Source organism: Rhinolophus sinicus, linkage group LG14, assembly GCF_036562045.2.
Source record: "Rhinolophus sinicus isolate RSC01 linkage group LG14, ASM3656204v1, whole genome shotgun sequence".
NCBI lineage: Eukaryota > Metazoa > Chordata > Mammalia > Chiroptera > Rhinolophidae > Rhinolophus > Rhinolophus sinicus.
The window spans coordinates 15765118-15782345 of NC_133763.1; the positions used below are offsets into that span (position 1 = coordinate 15765118).

The following is a 17228-nucleotide window of genomic DNA, read 5'->3' on the forward strand; positions in this document are numbered from 1 at the left end:
AGTCACTAAAGGTATCCTTTTATTACTTTATTATCTAATTAAGCACTTACTAAATGCCTAAATTGTGGAAAACACTGATACAAGATACTCATTCTAAAAGAAAACCTACAGTTCAAAAGACACATAACACAGGGAAGTGAATAAATTCCACACGGGGGAAGAAAGGAGCAGAGCTGGGCTAAATGTGGACGTAATCAGTTTCACAGTTTTAACTTCGAATGTTGGCACTGACATGGGGACTCAGTGAGTCCTCATCTGGATGTAGGAGTGGAAAAGTAGACCAGGTAGAAAGTTTAAATTCATTCTTCCTAATAAAATGTTTGCAAAGTTACACTCAAAACTTATTTTGGATATTCTTATTTCACCATCAGAAATGCAGATATTGTGCACAACAGTTACACACCAACTTCCTAATTTATCTATACCCTAATATATCTATAGTGTAATTCAGGGGTCAGCAAACTAAAGGGCCAAAGAGCAAATATTTTAAGCTTTGCAAACCAAATACAGTCTCTGGTCACAGTCACATATACATTTTTTTTTTTTTTAAAGCAACCCTTTAAATGGCTGCCAACTCAAGGGTTTTTCTCAAAGAAAACAGGTTATGGAATGGATGTGGTCACTGGACCACAGTTTATCGATCCTATTTGAATTGATTATTTAATCTGTACTGATTCCTAAAAAAAGAAAGCCCCAACCTGTAAGATTAATGGGGAAAAAATTTTTGCCAATTCTGTCACGTCTGGGACAGGAAAAGGCCCAACCCCTTTTGAGTGTGAAGGCTTTGATTAGGTACCTTTTCAATTATTTTAAAAAATCATGACTTTTACTACTTCACCCCTAGATTAGTGAATTTTACCAAAACATTTAGTTTAAACTACTTTAAAATGTGCTCCACTAATCACAAAGGCCTATCAGACAGACAGCTCACGCTAATAAACAGGGATGTGTTACTGTCCCTATCTGACTACAGAGCTGTCCAGTGTTATCACTACCACCTAGAATCCTTTAGTATGTTGGATAAATGGCCTGCTTTTTCCAGTTTATCAAACAACGCTAACCATTTATTTCCCAATTCTTTCAGTAGTTTTAGCTGAATGAGATGTTTTCTTCCTTAGCTCTATGAAAATAACTTAGGCAGTCGCCTTTCAAAAAGGCAAGGCTTCGGTTTGGGTTCTAGTAAGAACAAAGTTATAGGAAACTCTTCAACGTTTAAAAAAAAAGATATGGTCAACACATTTTGAATCAGTAGAGCTTTGATTACACTGGAAATATTTTTAAACGTTTTGCTAAATTTAACATAAATTTTCAATTGCTACCTGGGTGGAATATCAATTAGAGAAATGCACCTTGGTAGTGAAGAGGAACAGAATTTCCACTTACTGATGATGGAAAATAACAACTCAAAACTTCCACTTGTTACTTCAAACCTAGTTATGAGACATAATTGATTTCAAGTTTATGTAATCACTTGAAGATAATTTATTCATAATTTGGAAATCGTTAAGTGAAATTTTACTGTTATTTAAAGATATATGACCTTTAACCAAAGTGATATGAAATTTTTGGTATTTCCCTCATATTAAAAAAACCAACTGGAAGGGAAAAATGATTTTACATATAAAAGGATATAATAATCAATAGATGTAATAAACTTGTGAGAACAGATGCACAGACCCTTTACCCACAACATAAACTTAGAAACACAACCTGAAGAGGTCATTTAATATAATGTTGAAGTAAAGCCATGAGCCATCTATGAGTAAATTCAAATCTCAGCCCAAGTACTTATCAGTCACGTGCAATAGCCAAGTTACAACTGGAACTGTGTTCTCATCTATTAAAAGGCAATAAAGATACTTAATGTGCCTAGGACACATTAAATATTCAACCAATAATAGTTATGTTAATACAGGGTAACTTGCCTCTTTAAAATTTAAATTAATGATCAAGTACATCATATAATTTCAAAGCCAGTTCAGAGTTTAAGAGTATAAAGTCATGGTGTAATGTAGTTGGAAAGGATATGAGCTGAATTCTGTACTCTTCCACTTTCTACGTCAGTGATCTCTTCAGATCATTTCATTTCTCTAACTCTGTTTCTTCATTGTTCAAATGGGGATAATACCTACTACTCTATTCAATTGTAAAGATTTAAAAAAAATCTTTGTTAATTGCAAAGTGCTATAGGGAAATACACCAGTTAAGCTTTTACCTTCAGTTTTTTTTAATGTGAAAACTAAAATACAGAAGAATGACAGTTCTTCCTTAGAATTTCAAAATCATTTATAATTATTATCCCTTAGGCTTGTGGTGTAGGTCAATTGTTTTTCTATTCTCTCAAAGAAAACTTGAACAGTAAGAAAAAGTTCATGATCACTCTTCTGACCCAAGGACATTTTAATACAACTCAACTCTGACAGTCTTTCAATTATCGTAACTTAATATCTATTTTTACTTCATAAATATACAAATATCCAAGAAAGAATATTGTGCAATGTCTTAGAAGTTCAATAAAAGACTGACGCATTATTCACCAATAATAGTATTTCTGCACAGAGTAAAACAAAACTGTTTTCCATTAAGAACCTGAGGTACTACTTCAAACTCCAGAACTCACTTCTGAATTAAAAACAAAAAAGTGAAGTTTAGTATGTACTTTTAATGCTTATTTGCACTTTCCTCTATTTCAAAAATATTATTGTACTTTTCAGAAAGTATAATTTATGCACATCTAATCTATGCATATAACTCATGCATACTTTGACATAAGAATGTCATAAGAAAAATGTATTACACATCCTACTCAAGTAACCTGAATATTTTACCAACCATAACTAGTTATTCATTCCCTAATTCTAGAAGATAATCTGTATCTTCTATATCTTCTTATTCAATAAATACTTAATAAATGCCTAGTACATGCCAGACTAAAGTGCCTGTCACTGGAAACAAAAAGGTGAAGAACCTGGAAGACTTCACAGGTCTAGCGGGGAAAATAAAATATATTTATGCTGTAATTTGATAGGTATTGTAATGGAAGTACAAACAAAGCAAAACACTCTAGTAAAAAGAGAAGGGTGCAAGTAACTGGGGGAATCAGAAAAGACTTCATGAAGTGATAGACATATGTGTCTGCGTGCGTGTAAATCATACTTACTAAGATCATGAAAGAAAATTCTATTTTCAGAAAACAATAATAAGTCCTATTTCCCTGAGTAAGTTAGAAGGAGCAAGTTGACCAAAAATGAGATAGGGAAGGAAGTGTTGTGAAGCTGTGTTAATTCTTTAACATGACAATGACATAATCAGACTCGGACTTTAAGAAGACTGCTGAGTAAGAATGTAGAATTACCACTTAGGAAATCATTCCAGCAGGCAGAGATAATGAAAACCTTAACTAAGAGCACAGACAGAAAAATAACAAAATTCATATTATTTTACTTTCTTTGTTCTCTATACCTCTTCCCTGATAAACATTTCTAGGAATTTATTCCCCTATATATACAAGCAGACAAACTCAAACTTTATTTTTCCAATATATTCTTCAAATTTATATGGCATCTTTAATAGTACCAATCAAACCTGAATTTTCTGATCAACTTAATAACCTGAGTATTCTGTGGAACTATAAAGAACTAATTTTAAGACCGAAGTACAGATATTTACTTTTAAAATTACTGTAAAAATTATTTCCTAAGAAAATGAGCACTACGAAATAAGAGAAATATGCTACTACAGAAGTAAAGGCCAACAATCTGTTTTAAAATACGCCTGGGTTTGATGTGAATTGGATTTAAATATACAAAACAATTTAAATTAAGCAAAAACATTAAACACCTTTCAGGACAAAAGACTCATTTCTCTTATTTATAATATTAAAATCAGATGACAGGATTTAAAGTCATATTGTGTATTTAGTCGAAATTTTTAAAAATTAAACAACTATTTCAGCTAGGTCAGTACAATGACCTACGAGTAGCCGCAGAACTTTAAATATGCAAATAATTACTTGAGATATTTCACAAGTCCAGTTTTCACTTTAAAAGGTCAATTAAATTCTTTTTTCTATTTCAGCTAAGTAATTATGAGTAAGTTAAATTCTTGTACAACTTACTTTCAAATTTCAGCTAATTTCCATTTTTTCTCTCCAATATACCATTTTCAATATTCTATAGTGTTACTGCTCTTTAAAAGGTAAACATGTACCTTGATTACAGATAATTATTTTTAGTATTACAGAAAGATTGCTGAAAACCTATTCATTAGTACTGCAAGGAAAGGGAAGTAAAATACAGCCTTGCAAGTATCAAACTTTAAAAGCACATGAATATATTGATTCAAATATCGTGAGTTAAAATGATTTAACTAATATAAAGCATAAGACCTTCCATTTAAACATATTTAAACAAATCTTTTATAGATGTTTTTGGAAACATAAGGAAGCTTTCATAACACAATTTAAAAATTGGGTTCACTAAGGTAAATGCCTTTATACTCTTAAAAAATAATTTTCTAACACTTTTAAAGTTGTACTACAAATGAAATCTTATGCAAAATCCCAAATATATAATAAAACAGATAAAAAGCAGAGCACAGCTCTGGCTGCCGCACGGGTGGGGCCCAGGGTGCCCTCCCCCAGTCTCCCTTAGGCAGGCCTCTGTGGAATGCCAAATTACCAATCTTCTAAGCCCCTGTGACAAATGAATTACAAAATATCTGCTACCAAGTAAAATGAGGATTCTTACAGTAGCAACTCTCAAACATTTACAATCCACTACAATTCCTTGAAAACAGAGTTTGAACAAGTCAAAGGATCTGCCTACTGTATCCATGTCTTAGAAAATTCATTTTACACTTTAATAAACTATGAAATCAAGTAGCAAAAAAACAATTCAATTATTTAGACCAAATAAACTTCCCAAACTTATCTGATCACAAACACCTTTTGGGGAGAATACCTACTACACCTCATATAAGAATTTCTCAAAATAATTGGAAAACCCTGCTTGCTATAAGGAATATTAACTGAGGTTACTAAATGGGCACAAACAGAATAATGTTTCTTTTAAAACTTGCACTACATTTCACAACAAACGATCTTCTCCTATTTTCCAATGATAAATTCTCTCACAACCTTTAGTTGGAAAGTAAATTTCTTATTGAGATAATAAAGTACATTATATAAATATGAATTCTTTCATTCTTTTAAGAGTAGCCAAATTTTCACAGATTTTATCACCTGTTTTTTTTCTCTCTCATTTATTTATTCCCTCCTAACATATATTCAGAATGTAGATCAACAGATAGAAGAGGGTGGTAAAGGAGAAATCATCAAGAGATAGATCAGGTGGAACATAACCATGGCTCTCTACAGTCCTAAAAATAATTCTAAATCACACAAACTGGAAACTACATTTTTTTCACATTTGCTCTACATCTGTAAAGTTCTGTAGTAATATTTGGTTCCTTATTTGTTCTTTTATAGTTTTAAAAAACTAGAGGTTAAAATTTCAAGGTACATTTTTTTCATATATCTTTTTTTAAGCAAAACAAAACCAGTTTCATTCCAGAATGTTCTCCCTAAAGAAACTGGTTAATAATAAAAATCTATTTTTTAAAATTTATTTCTAGTAGCTACATTTTTATTAACAAACAGAAATGGATACAGAAATGGTACCAAAGAATACCCCTTTATTTCTCAATGTTTTAACTGAAATTATTCCTGCATATAAATTCACAAGATTTGTGAAAAATTCAAACACAAAACAACCTCAAAAGCCAACTATTTGATTTCATGGAATGCTCCATGCCTACAATATAGAAGCAAGTGTTTACAATCTTTATTATGCTCTTTATCTATTCCCTACCTTACCAGGTTATATTAAAACTTTATCAGTGAAATTCAAATGGGAATGCCTTATATAAAGAACACTACATTTAACCAAAAATTTCAGGCACATAGTACTCTCCCCCAAATTTCTAGCTAACTAAACCTTGTAATTTGCTTTGGCTATGAAGATATGACAGTGACATTAAAAGATTAAATTCTTTCAACATTCAAGAAAAACTAACTGTAATACATACAAATAATGTTCATCTTCAAATCTTTATATTTCATAATCTAGTTTCAACTGTCTGTGATTTTTAAATTCTCCTGTGCCATAAACCCCTAACTGCTATTCACTATTATGCAGGCACACTAGATTAACTCCTATTATGGTTAGTCTCATTCAACTAAAATATGTATTTGAAAAATCAATTAATACTAATTTAAGTTTAATTTCCTAAATATAGGACCATCAGACTTACCTGATTTGTCTGGCTGCTTAAGTATGGCTCAAAATCATCATCATTTACAGCATCTTTTTGATGAATCGAACCGTTTTGTACTGAAACTAAAAAATATGTTTTTATTAGATGTCATGTAATTGTCTTTATGAAACTCACAGAATAACCTAACATATTCAGTATTTTTCAAACCAATTCATAAAAGTCATCCTGAGTTCTTTGTTCTTTTCATTTAAAAACTCTCTTAAGGATTAACTTTAATTTTAGATACAAACATTTATGTGCCACCAAAGACTTACAAATCTTGTATAGATAAGCCCAAGATTAGAGAAATACAAACTATACATACACTTGCCATTACCAAAAACAAAGTAAATATCCCAATTTCACTCTGTAGTGAGCAAACAGTTAAATTAAAACATTAGGTTCGCTGTTATTATTTGAAGCTAAAATACCACTTCAAATATTATAGACAGAGATTTCTGAATGTCCTCTTTGTTAAGCTATTACTTAGTCCAATAAAGGTAAATATACCTTTTTTTGTAACTAAAGTTACAGTATCTTAAATGTCTCCAGTTAAAGAAAGTGACAAATTCTTTTGAAGCAATATCACAATAAATATAATCATGAAAAAATCTAAATAAAGAGGGCCTTAATTTTAACCAAAAAATTATGAAGACTTTCACATGAAAGTACAAATAAAATTCAGACACTGAAGACAACCGGATAATCATGATTACTTTTGCAACACACAAGAAAACCACTCAGAATAATTTATAATGCCATAGCTGTTCAGAGACTATTTCCATAAATGCTCTATACAGTTGTTATTCTCTTAACACTGTCTCAGAGTATTTTTGAGCACACTTGAGGTAATAAGGTCCTGGGTTTGAATCCTAAACCCAACGCTGAGAAGCTGGGTGATCTCTAGTTAGTGACTTAGCCTCTAATTCTGACTTCTCTGTTCAAAGAGGTTTTTAACAGTACCTACGTACCTCACCTCATCTGAGTATTCAGACAGTATGCAGTAATCTTGGATATTATTACATAAAATATTACAAAATCCAAATAGGACTAAAAATTACTTTATGACCACAGTTTTTTTTTTTTCACAAAGCTAAAACTTGATGTGCTGGCAAGTCTATGTAAATATATTATTCCATACTACTTTTGAAACATGTGAGATTAAAAAAGTTGAACCTTTCTGATGGATGTTGACTTATCTCTCTTTTTTTTTTTAATTTATTTTTTAAACTTATTGGGGTGACAATTGTTAGTAAAATTACATAGATTTCAGGTGTACAATTCTGTATTACATCATCTGTAAATCCCATTGTGGACTCATCTCTTAGAAACAAAAAAACCTCATAATCTGAAGATTACAATGTCTCAAAGTATTGCAAGTTAAGGTTGGGGGCAATAGATTTAAGTTTTATAATCACAAACCATTTTTATTTTCCCTAATTTGAGTTTAGATCACCTACAATGTAGTAATGAGTTGACAATAGCATGGGAGCAAAGACAAGTGAAATCCCTTAGTTTTTTGCTTCCCACTGAGTAGCAATGAGCCTCAGAAATGATACTATTCTGTTACTTCTTCAAAGTAAACCTCTTATGATCTGCATTGCTCTTTAAAGACTACAAAAGCAACCTGAAGGTCAACTTGATCCTGGCTCCACTGAGGTGTTTTAACTCTATATGAAAAGGATTGCATCATGGCTATGGTTGAGCCAAAAGTGCTCCCCAGAATTTAAATATGTTAACAGCTACCAGAAATTAAAATAAAGAGGTGGGAACCTCAGGTTATTTATTTCTGGTGGGCTAATCATATCAGCACAAGAGATTCTAAATCCCCATTCTCCTTTACCACTGGTTTTATCAAAGTTATGAATGGTCTTTTACCTCTTCAAAAATAATTCCTCACTACAATATGGGCTATTACACTAGTACATATTGGCACATATTTGAAACAGCTACCCATTTCAAAATTACAATGATCTATTTCTTATATTCGTTAGATTCTCAGAAATTTAATCCATACTAATACAGTAAAAAGTGCCCACTTAAAAATTTATCTAAATATGTATTACACTACTCTTGCTTAGTTCCTCCTCTGTTCTATTCTCTTTTTCTAAGAAGCTGAGACTAAGAACAAAACAGTCACACACACTAATACTCTACAGTCATTTATAACTGAAGTCTTAAAAGATTACTCAAGTAGTAGGTCAATCTAAGGAAAAAAATGTTTAATTAAAAGTATTGTATGCATACTGACAAGCAATTTGCATTAAATTAGAATCTGAATAACCTAGCCTTTGAGTTTCAGAAACATACATTTCTTTAAGAAATTCAACTGTCTTAAAGACTTTAGTTTTTGAACATTCCTTGATGACACTCTAGTATCTTGGAGACTGAAAGCCATAAAATAGTAATGAAATCCAAAGCCAGTTCCATAGTCTGTACAAGTTCTTCAGGGAAAAAAGAACAGATGACTTACATGATTCTTCGCCTGTTTCCTCTGCTCTATGAAGCAGAGTCAAATCAAGATAGAACATGGGCCTTAGGAGCCAGATGATTCTTTGCTCTGGTCTGACTACATCAAGTTAGGAAAGTCAACAGATCTGTGCATCATGTTTTCCCACCTACAAAAACAGCGACAATACCATATACCCTCTATCTCCTTATAGGAATGTTTTAAGGATTAATAATAAAATGAAGCCTAAAATGACAGTTAAGTGCTTTGCAATCATTTCCGGGGATGGGGGATGGGAGAAGGGTTACAAAAGAATATTGCCAAAATACAAGGCATTTTCAACTACTTTTCTGAAACACTAAAAGATAGCTAAATTTATTTTAAATTGCAGTTGTACCAAACAATAAATGTGTCTCTTATGTTGGGAGGGGAAGGGAGAGGGAAGGAGCAAAAAGATAAATTCCTTTCCATATATTTGCCTATTTATAAATTTAAGGGGTAGGAGGAAGCAGGCAGGTAGCAAGGCCTGAGGCTACTGGGAGTATGGGATCTGACACTTAGTTCTCTGTGGTGCCTGCAGGAAAAGGAACAGTACACTTTTATTCCAGCAAGCAAAATTTCTTCTAAACAAACAAAAGTGACATAAAGTCAGTTTTAAAATAAGGACCAATATGTAAATAATTATCCTTAAATTTTTACTATCTTTCATTACTACCTTAGCTAAGGATAATAAAAAGAAAGCTAATACTTAACATAGGAACAATCGATTAATTAAAACAAATTCAAACGTATAAACAAGTAAACCTAAAATTATTATTTATACTACAAAAGCATTTTTTTGCCTTACTAAGATATTGATATAGAATTTCTTTTAAATTTTAGTTCCTTTAGTGCATTTATGTCATTAAGGACAGACAGAAAAACACTTAGCAGAAAATCAAAGACACTAAAGCCAGGTGTAAAGCTAATGCTATCAACTAAAGATAATTTAGAAAAGAAATACAGCATCTTTGAAATCATATAAACTGAAAAGGCTTCTACTTTCAAAACTCGGACAACTCAGGGACATGTAGTTTCAATAAGTTTAGTAAGTTCTGAATTCAAGTTTAATAATCATGTTCTTAAGAATACTGAGGCTGTAGTTCAAGAAAAATAACTTTGCTTTCGGCTTCACAAAAGTAAACAGAATAACTGTAAAACAATTTCACTAGCTTGAAAATCATGTCAGCTAATGCAGTTTTTCTCAAACACACACACAGCTACTTGTATCAGTTCACTGGAGATGCTGCCTTCGCCTTGTAATTCTCCCTGCAGAGGCATAAAAATATAAGTAATGTATATGTGTATTGTGCACTTGTAGTTATCTATTATTTTAAAGCATCTTAAATGATTACCAATACTTTTAGGCCAGTACTTTTCCTAAAAGTACTTTTAGGCCAATACTTTTCCCCTACTGCCATGTCTTAGGCAATAGTCTTCCTGCACCTTAAAAATAGATGAGGTGAGAAAGGTGAAAAGAAACCTAGCAAATATCATGCCTTCTAGAGCAGTGGACTATCATAATTACAACAATCCTCATAACACACAAAGGACTTATGACTAGAATTACTACTTTTATAGATCGAGAAGGAATTTTAACCAAAAGGTACAATGTGTCAAGCTCACTTGGCAATTCAGTAGCCACAAGCAGTATTGGAACACAGATCTCCTAGGAATCCCAGTCCATCATTCAATCCATAGATGAAATTATGAACTGAACAATAAATTTCTTGGAATAAAGAACTATCCAAATAAATATTTTGTATGTGTCTAAATACATCTAACAAAGGTGATACTGATGGGTTGAAACAATTTTAATAACCAAAAGATATTTATTTATGGTCAATATGCAATATTGTTTGTAGATCATTTGTATCTATATTATCAAAGATGTCACTAGGACATACCTAAGTGAAATGACTATGTCATGAATCAAACTTAATGTCTTACTAAATAGATGCTCTATTTTGTTTGATCAAACAAGTACTTCATAGAACTTGCATACTTACCTCAAAGCAGGTAACACAAAACACTTAGCATTTCAAATAGCCTTGCAAAGTGCCACCTCCCCACAGATCTAGGATAAAATAATTTATGCTAGGCAATAATGATCACAAATTTCACGTTATCTCCAAGTCTATATACTTCCTAATGAGAAGACTAGCAAAAAATTAAATAGATCATTCTTTTTAAATTTACAAATACGTTTTTAAAAACTCAAAATAAATCAAGAGTATCAAATTCTGAGGTTTATCCTCATAGAAAACAATTCTAAAATTAAAATCTTAACTAAAAATTAAATTCTAGAAATTAAAATTTCTAAGTGTTTATACTCCAAGAAAATATATCTTTAATCAAAACAAAGCAATACATTTGTTACCTAATACAGTACCATATACCTGGTATGTACAAATTCTCAAATTAATTGTACAATTCAAAGAAAATTACCTAAGCTGTGTATATAGTACCTATTTCTTTCAAATTTGCTATAACAAATAAAACTTGAAGACTATAAAGAGCACAAATAAATTCAATTACATCTAAAAATCTAGTGATCTTACTTTCTAGGTCATATTTTGATACTGAAATAAAAAAAAAAAAAAAAAAAACCCAGGAAGCATAATTCTATTAAGTCTAATTTCAACCCCCATTACAAACTGTTATAAATATATAATTCCCTGTAATGTTATTTAATTGGCACTGTCCCAAGAAAGCAGTTATTGTTCTATACTTACTCATATCACATGATCAATGCCATAATGTTTTAGTCAGCTGACTGACGATATTATTCCATATCAATAAATACAAAACAGACTTATTTTAAAAAATGCTTTACTTTCAGTAGTGCTTTTTTTTAAAAAAAAACTAACTAGTAAATCACATAATCCTGGAAGGAACCTCACAAATTATTCCCTTCAGTCCTTTCTAAAACACCAAATTAAGTCTCACCCTGAAATAAGGACTGCATAGCAAGATGACCTGCCTGTTCAGTATTGGTTTCTAACGTGTTACTGCCTCATGCAACTCACTTCAATAGAATCAGTGAGTAACAGAATTTCACTAATGTAACATGGAATACCATATGGTTGCATGTTCCAGTGTAACCCAGACATGTAAAACAGAATATCCACTTACCTACATATATATATATATATACATATATATATACACACTAACATATTAATTTTTGTGGCAGAAGTTACATAATACAAATAACAAAATTAAAGAAATGGCATTACAGTCATAATATTTCCTGAACTGAAATACAACTAAGAAAACTGTTTCTTGTTCCATTTTGATTTCTACAAAAGTGGCTTCAAAGTAAGGAACTTCCGAAGTTTGGATAACATTTATTTGGCTGTCTTGGCTGTGATGAATGTTTCTTCAATCCTACATTTCAAAACAAAACAAAACAAAACAAAAGAGCAAAAACAAACAAAAAGCCCCTAACACATAAAAAGTAACACTGAAACCAACATTGGGGAATAAGATAAAAATATCCAAACCCACCTTTATTTCCTTGCCCTTTAGGTCTCTGGGTAGCAAGACGGAAGGTGTCGTAATGAGAAGGAAAAAAAGAAAAGAAGGAAAGTGTGTTAATAATCAAAGGCGTTATCAAAGACAAGTTATTTTAAACCATCCGCGTAGGAGTTAAAAGCCACCATATCCTCCGTAGCCTCCAATTTCCCAACTAGCCCCCGTCTTTAAACCTCCTACCCTACACTCGGAGTCCATCGCCCGAGCTCGCCTGAGCTCAGCCCCAAGTCGGCCGCCCTCAGGAAGCGGCCTAAGGCCCTGAAGAGCAATCCTTCCCCCGCCCACCGCGGCCCCGCGGCCTCCCGCCACGGCCGCAGATTCCCGAGGCCAGGACGCACGCCCCAGGCCGGGCGGCAGGACCGCAGCAACTAGCGCCCGGCGCACCGTTATAGGGCCTGCAGCGGCGGCGACGGGGAGGAGCTGAAGCCCCACGCGAGGGTGGAGCTCCGGGGCTCGGGCCTGGGCCGAGCCTGAGGCCTCGGCTCCCTCACCTGATCCACGCTAGTGGCTGACATTCTTCACCGCAACCCGAGAGCTGCTGCTGCCGCCGCCGCCGCCGCTGCCGCCTGGGCCTCTCCCCGAGCACTCACAGCAGTTGGCTGCCGCCCTCGGCCGAGTTGACTGTTCCAGCTGCCGCCGCCGCTGCTGCTCGCTGAGAAGCCAGAAAGAGGGCCTCGCGCTGGGGAGTCGATGGAAGGGGCCCGTCTCTTCCGCTTGCACGCTCCTCTTCCCCTCTCGCTCTCCGCTTCTCGGGTCCACAATGGCGGACAGACTCCCTAGTCTCACTTCCGGTCCGAGCCTTCCTGACCTTCCGCTCTCCACTCTGACGTCCGCGCTCACCTCGCTCTTCCTCCCCCACCCTCCCGCCACAGACCTTGGCTCCGCCCCCGCACGCCACGTCACCGGAAATAGGAGCCGCGCGGCTGCCCACGAGCGCATGCGCCGAGGAGACAAGCCCGCGTGTGTGGCTGCCGTAGCCAACTTTTGGGGTCCCTTGGGTGGCTACCTTCTGGCCGGCTCCGAGGCAGCAGGGCGCGCGTCGGGAGGCGGTAGCGGGAAGCCGGCCCAGAGCTAGATTCCGGGGCATTCTGGGCAGGAAATGGGGCCTCGGCGGGAGGCGGAGTCGGCTGGGGATTGTAGTAGAGCCGGGCCGGCGGCACCCTCCCGGTGGTGGCGTGAACGTTAGACAGTTGGAACGCCGATGCCGCAGTGGCGCCTTCACGGGATGAGCGAGCGGCGGTGGCCTGCCCTCCACTGGAGCCCCCGAGACCATCCAGAGCCATGTGGGCGGCTGGGTGAGTCAGCCGCCCTCTGGACAGACTTGCTGGGCGGCCGCACGTGCAGCGAAAGTGGCTGGGGTTGGAGCTCTGGGCATTGACACTTGCAAGCAAATAGGAGGGCAAGTATTCGTGTCTCCAAACCCCAGGAACATGATAGGAATAACTCACAATTCTACCATAACCTGTGGAGCAAAACTTCGCCACTCAATTCATGGACTTGTGTTCCCCTCCTCAGATGTTAAGTTGATTTTGATGAATGAAAAAGTTACTTTGGAAAAGAGAAGCATAGTTGCAGGACGTTTTTTCAGCCCTAAAAGGAGAGAGGTTTAAAATTTCAATAGAAACTGGTAAAGTTACTTTTCTCCAAATAGGCAAAACCAAAGCGACTATTTGCAACATTTTGAAATTTGTTGAAATAACATCTTTGCAATAAAGGCAAAGGTTCCATATTTAACAGGCGTGATGTGGACTCTTAAGAAATAATTTCAATGACCAAATTCCTCCAAAGCCATCAATTAAGTGATAATTTAGAAAGTATAAAATTGCTGAGTTATAGGACCAATTTTGTGTTTTACAATGCAACAAGGTTTTTAAAGCACTGAATAATAATAGGACTGAAGGTCACCTTGAGAGTTCACTGCTTCATAAATCACCAAGAGGTGTTTTTCAGGTCTGCTCAGCTTCCCAAGCTCTCCCATTTTGCCATAGCTCCCAGGGACGCAGCCTGAGCACTCTTGCTTGCCATTTCCCAAGACTCCCCCCACTTTCAGTTGTTTCTCTTAATCTCTCCAGTCTATCCATCCTCTACTCCCATACCGACCTTTTCAATTTGAGAGAGTTTGCTGCTACATGAGTAGGGAAATGGTATACAAAACAAAGCTTGTGAAATCTTGCAGGCATCGTCTTTGAGCCTTAATTATCTAAGTTAAAAAGCATGGCTTTGGAATCCATCCAATCTGATTTTTAATTCTGGCTGGGCTAGAATTAGTTGTATAACTTTGGGAAAGTCACTGAAAGTTTCTAAGCCTTGGTTTGCTAATGAGTAAAATAAGGTCAGATATGTACAGTTTCTGGCACAGAGTAAGCTTTCAACAAGCAGTGGCTATACAGGGCTAGTTTCTGGTTCCTTTGCTAAATCCCAGAACGGTGGTAATAGCTTAACATTCATTGAGTGTTCATTATGTTAGTCATCCTTACCATATTCTTGTGTGTTAAGTGCTATTATAAAAACTAACACACAGGTTAAAGAAACATGGCCAAAATAACACAGTTGGTCACACTGTAAGAGCCAGGATTTGAGCACAGGCAGTTTGGCTCCAGAGCTTGTACTCTAGCCACCATATCATACTGCCTAGTGGCATGATGTTCTGGTGACTTTCTGTTCTCTTTCACTCCTGCCGCTTAACAAACTCCTTTCTTATTGTTCTTCCCAGCATTGAGGTCAGAACTTACAGAACGGAGAGCTAACTACCATGAGATATAAACCCATTTTGTATTGAACGCTTTTTCAAAGTATATCTGGGAAGTAACTAAAATCATCTTCACTGTCTCCATAAGTATGCAGGTGATAGTTTGGAAAATGCTGCCCTAGAGTCTAGACAAAATTTCCGTCTTCTGCAGGGCCGCTGCTATGTCAGCCTCCCGATGAGCACAGCACTGTTCAAAGGAGGGGAGGGCAGGCTGGGTTTCAGCTCCCATTTACCCTTTAGCCACCTTGGTGCCTCTGTCCAATGAACTTCCACCTGCACAGCCCTACACAATGGCCCTGCACTGCTATCAGTTTGAATTAGGTTCAGCTGCAGGTAACATCAAGTCCAAAATAATGGCAACTTAAGATAGAGATCTATTTTTCTCTCCTGCACGGGAAGTCTGGAGGTAGTCCCTGGCTTAGGCAGCTGTCACAGTGTCAGGCATTGGGCTCCTTCCAGCCTCTTGCTCCGCCTATGACCCAAGGTGACCACCCAACTTCCAGCCACTATAATCGCATTCCTACTAGCAGAAAGCAAAGAAGAAAGGCACATCTCTTCCCTTTAAAGACGTTTTGTAAATACTGCATTTCCTGCTTCTGCCTACTTCCTACTAACTAGAGCTCAGTATTATGAAAATACCTAGTTGAAGGAAAGTTGAACAATATATTCTGATATATTCTGGGTGACCACGTGTGCAGCTACAAATCACAAAGTTTACTACTAAGGAAGAAGGGGGTAAGGGATACTGGGATTAAATAGTAAACTGATGCTTTCTCATGACGGGTTATGGATTTTGGAAGGCACAGGTGAGGTGCCTTTCTTGTTGTGTTTCATTAGGAGGCACATCCTGAGAGGAGAGCATCTGTGCTACCTGGGAATTTGTTAGAAATGCGTGTTCTCTAGGGCCCCACCCCATAGTTACAAAACCAGAAACGCAGGTGTTTGTCAAGCCCAACAGATGATTCTGATGCACACTGAAGTGTTGGAACCACTGTACTACTTAGTTTCCTCAAAGATGCAGGTCAAAAATCTACCCAAAAGACCCATACATTCTGTTAATAGCCTTGGTGAAAGTGTTTTTGAAGAACTTCTGGTTATTGGCATTAAAGATAAAGCAGATGGAACTATAAAATAATATATATGTGTATATATATATATAAATATATATATATACACATATATATTCACAGGATATAGAGTACAGCATAGGGAGTAGAGTCGATGGAATTGCAACAGCTATATACAATGTCAGAGAGGCAATAGATGGCGGGGGCGGGGGAGTTACCACTTTGTGAGGGTGAAATGTGTAACTATTACATTGTTTTGTACCTCTGAAACTAATATAAAAAATAAAATAAAACAGACAAGACACGGACAGATAGTTCACCAAAGAGGATATAGGAGTGGCAAACAAACACATGAAAAGATGTTCAACATCGTTAGCCCCTAGAGAAATGCAAATTAAAGCCACGATGAGCTATCACTACACACCTATTAGAATGGCTAAAATAAAGTGACAGCACCAAATGCTGGCAAGGTTGTAGAGAAACTGCCTCACTGATACATTGCCAGAGGGATTATAAACTAGTACAGCCACTATGGGAAACAACTGGACAATTTCCTACAAAATTAAACATGCAGCTACCAATGATTAGTTGGGCAGTTTCTTGGGCACTTATCCCAAGGAAATGAAAACTTGTGGTTGTCTGTAGAATGGCCTGGCAATGATGTCCACATTCCTAATCCCTGGAACTTGTGAATGTCACCTTACATGGCAGAAGGGTCTTTGCAGTTGTGATTAAATTGCGGATCTTGAGATTGCTGACCTAAAATTAAAAAGCCCAAATGAGAGACAATAGTGTTTACTCGGGATCAAAGAATTGCAGTTTGGGCAGGACAGATTCAGGCAGAAACCCAAAATAGTGTCCCAATTATAGGATGAAGACATGGGTTTTTATGACAAAAGGAAGGAAATAATGACACAGAAGAAAGAATCCCCATTGGTGCTGTAAAGCTGAGTTACTCTTTGGTTACACATGATTGGTTACTGATTCTGTCTTCAGATAGAGAGTCCATAATCATCCGTCCTTGTGGTCAGGATGTCTGCTTTCCTGCTAGCTTTACTAACAATTGTAAGAC

The 17228-nt window shown here is 36.1% G+C and overlaps 1 protein-coding gene across 10 annotated transcripts in view; it reads right to left on the bottom strand.

Annotated features, from left to right (window-relative positions):
• YTHDF3 (YTH N6-methyladenosine RNA binding protein F3) overlaps positions 1-13178 on the bottom strand; it is a 33880-nt gene extending 20702 nt beyond the window's left edge. For 2 of the 10 annotated variants that reach the window (XM_019754566.2, XM_074319259.1), the window contains exons 1-3: positions 12832-13178; positions 12314-12338; positions 6313-6398 (exon numbers count right to left, since the gene is read on the bottom strand). In XM_019754566.2, the coding sequence (XP_019610125.1) occupies positions 6313-6398; positions 12314-12338; positions 12832-12855 (135 nt within the window). In that variant the 5' untranslated portion in view covers positions 12856-13178. Of the gene's footprint in view, positions 1-6312; positions 6399-8788; positions 8934-10812; positions 10881-12313; positions 12339-12520; positions 12711-12831 lie in introns of those variants that run through there. The other 8 variants (XM_074319258.1, XM_074319256.1, XM_019754563.2 and 5 more) reach the window with 8 other exon arrangements.
• Between the last annotated feature and the right edge of the window lie 4050 nt (positions 13179-17228).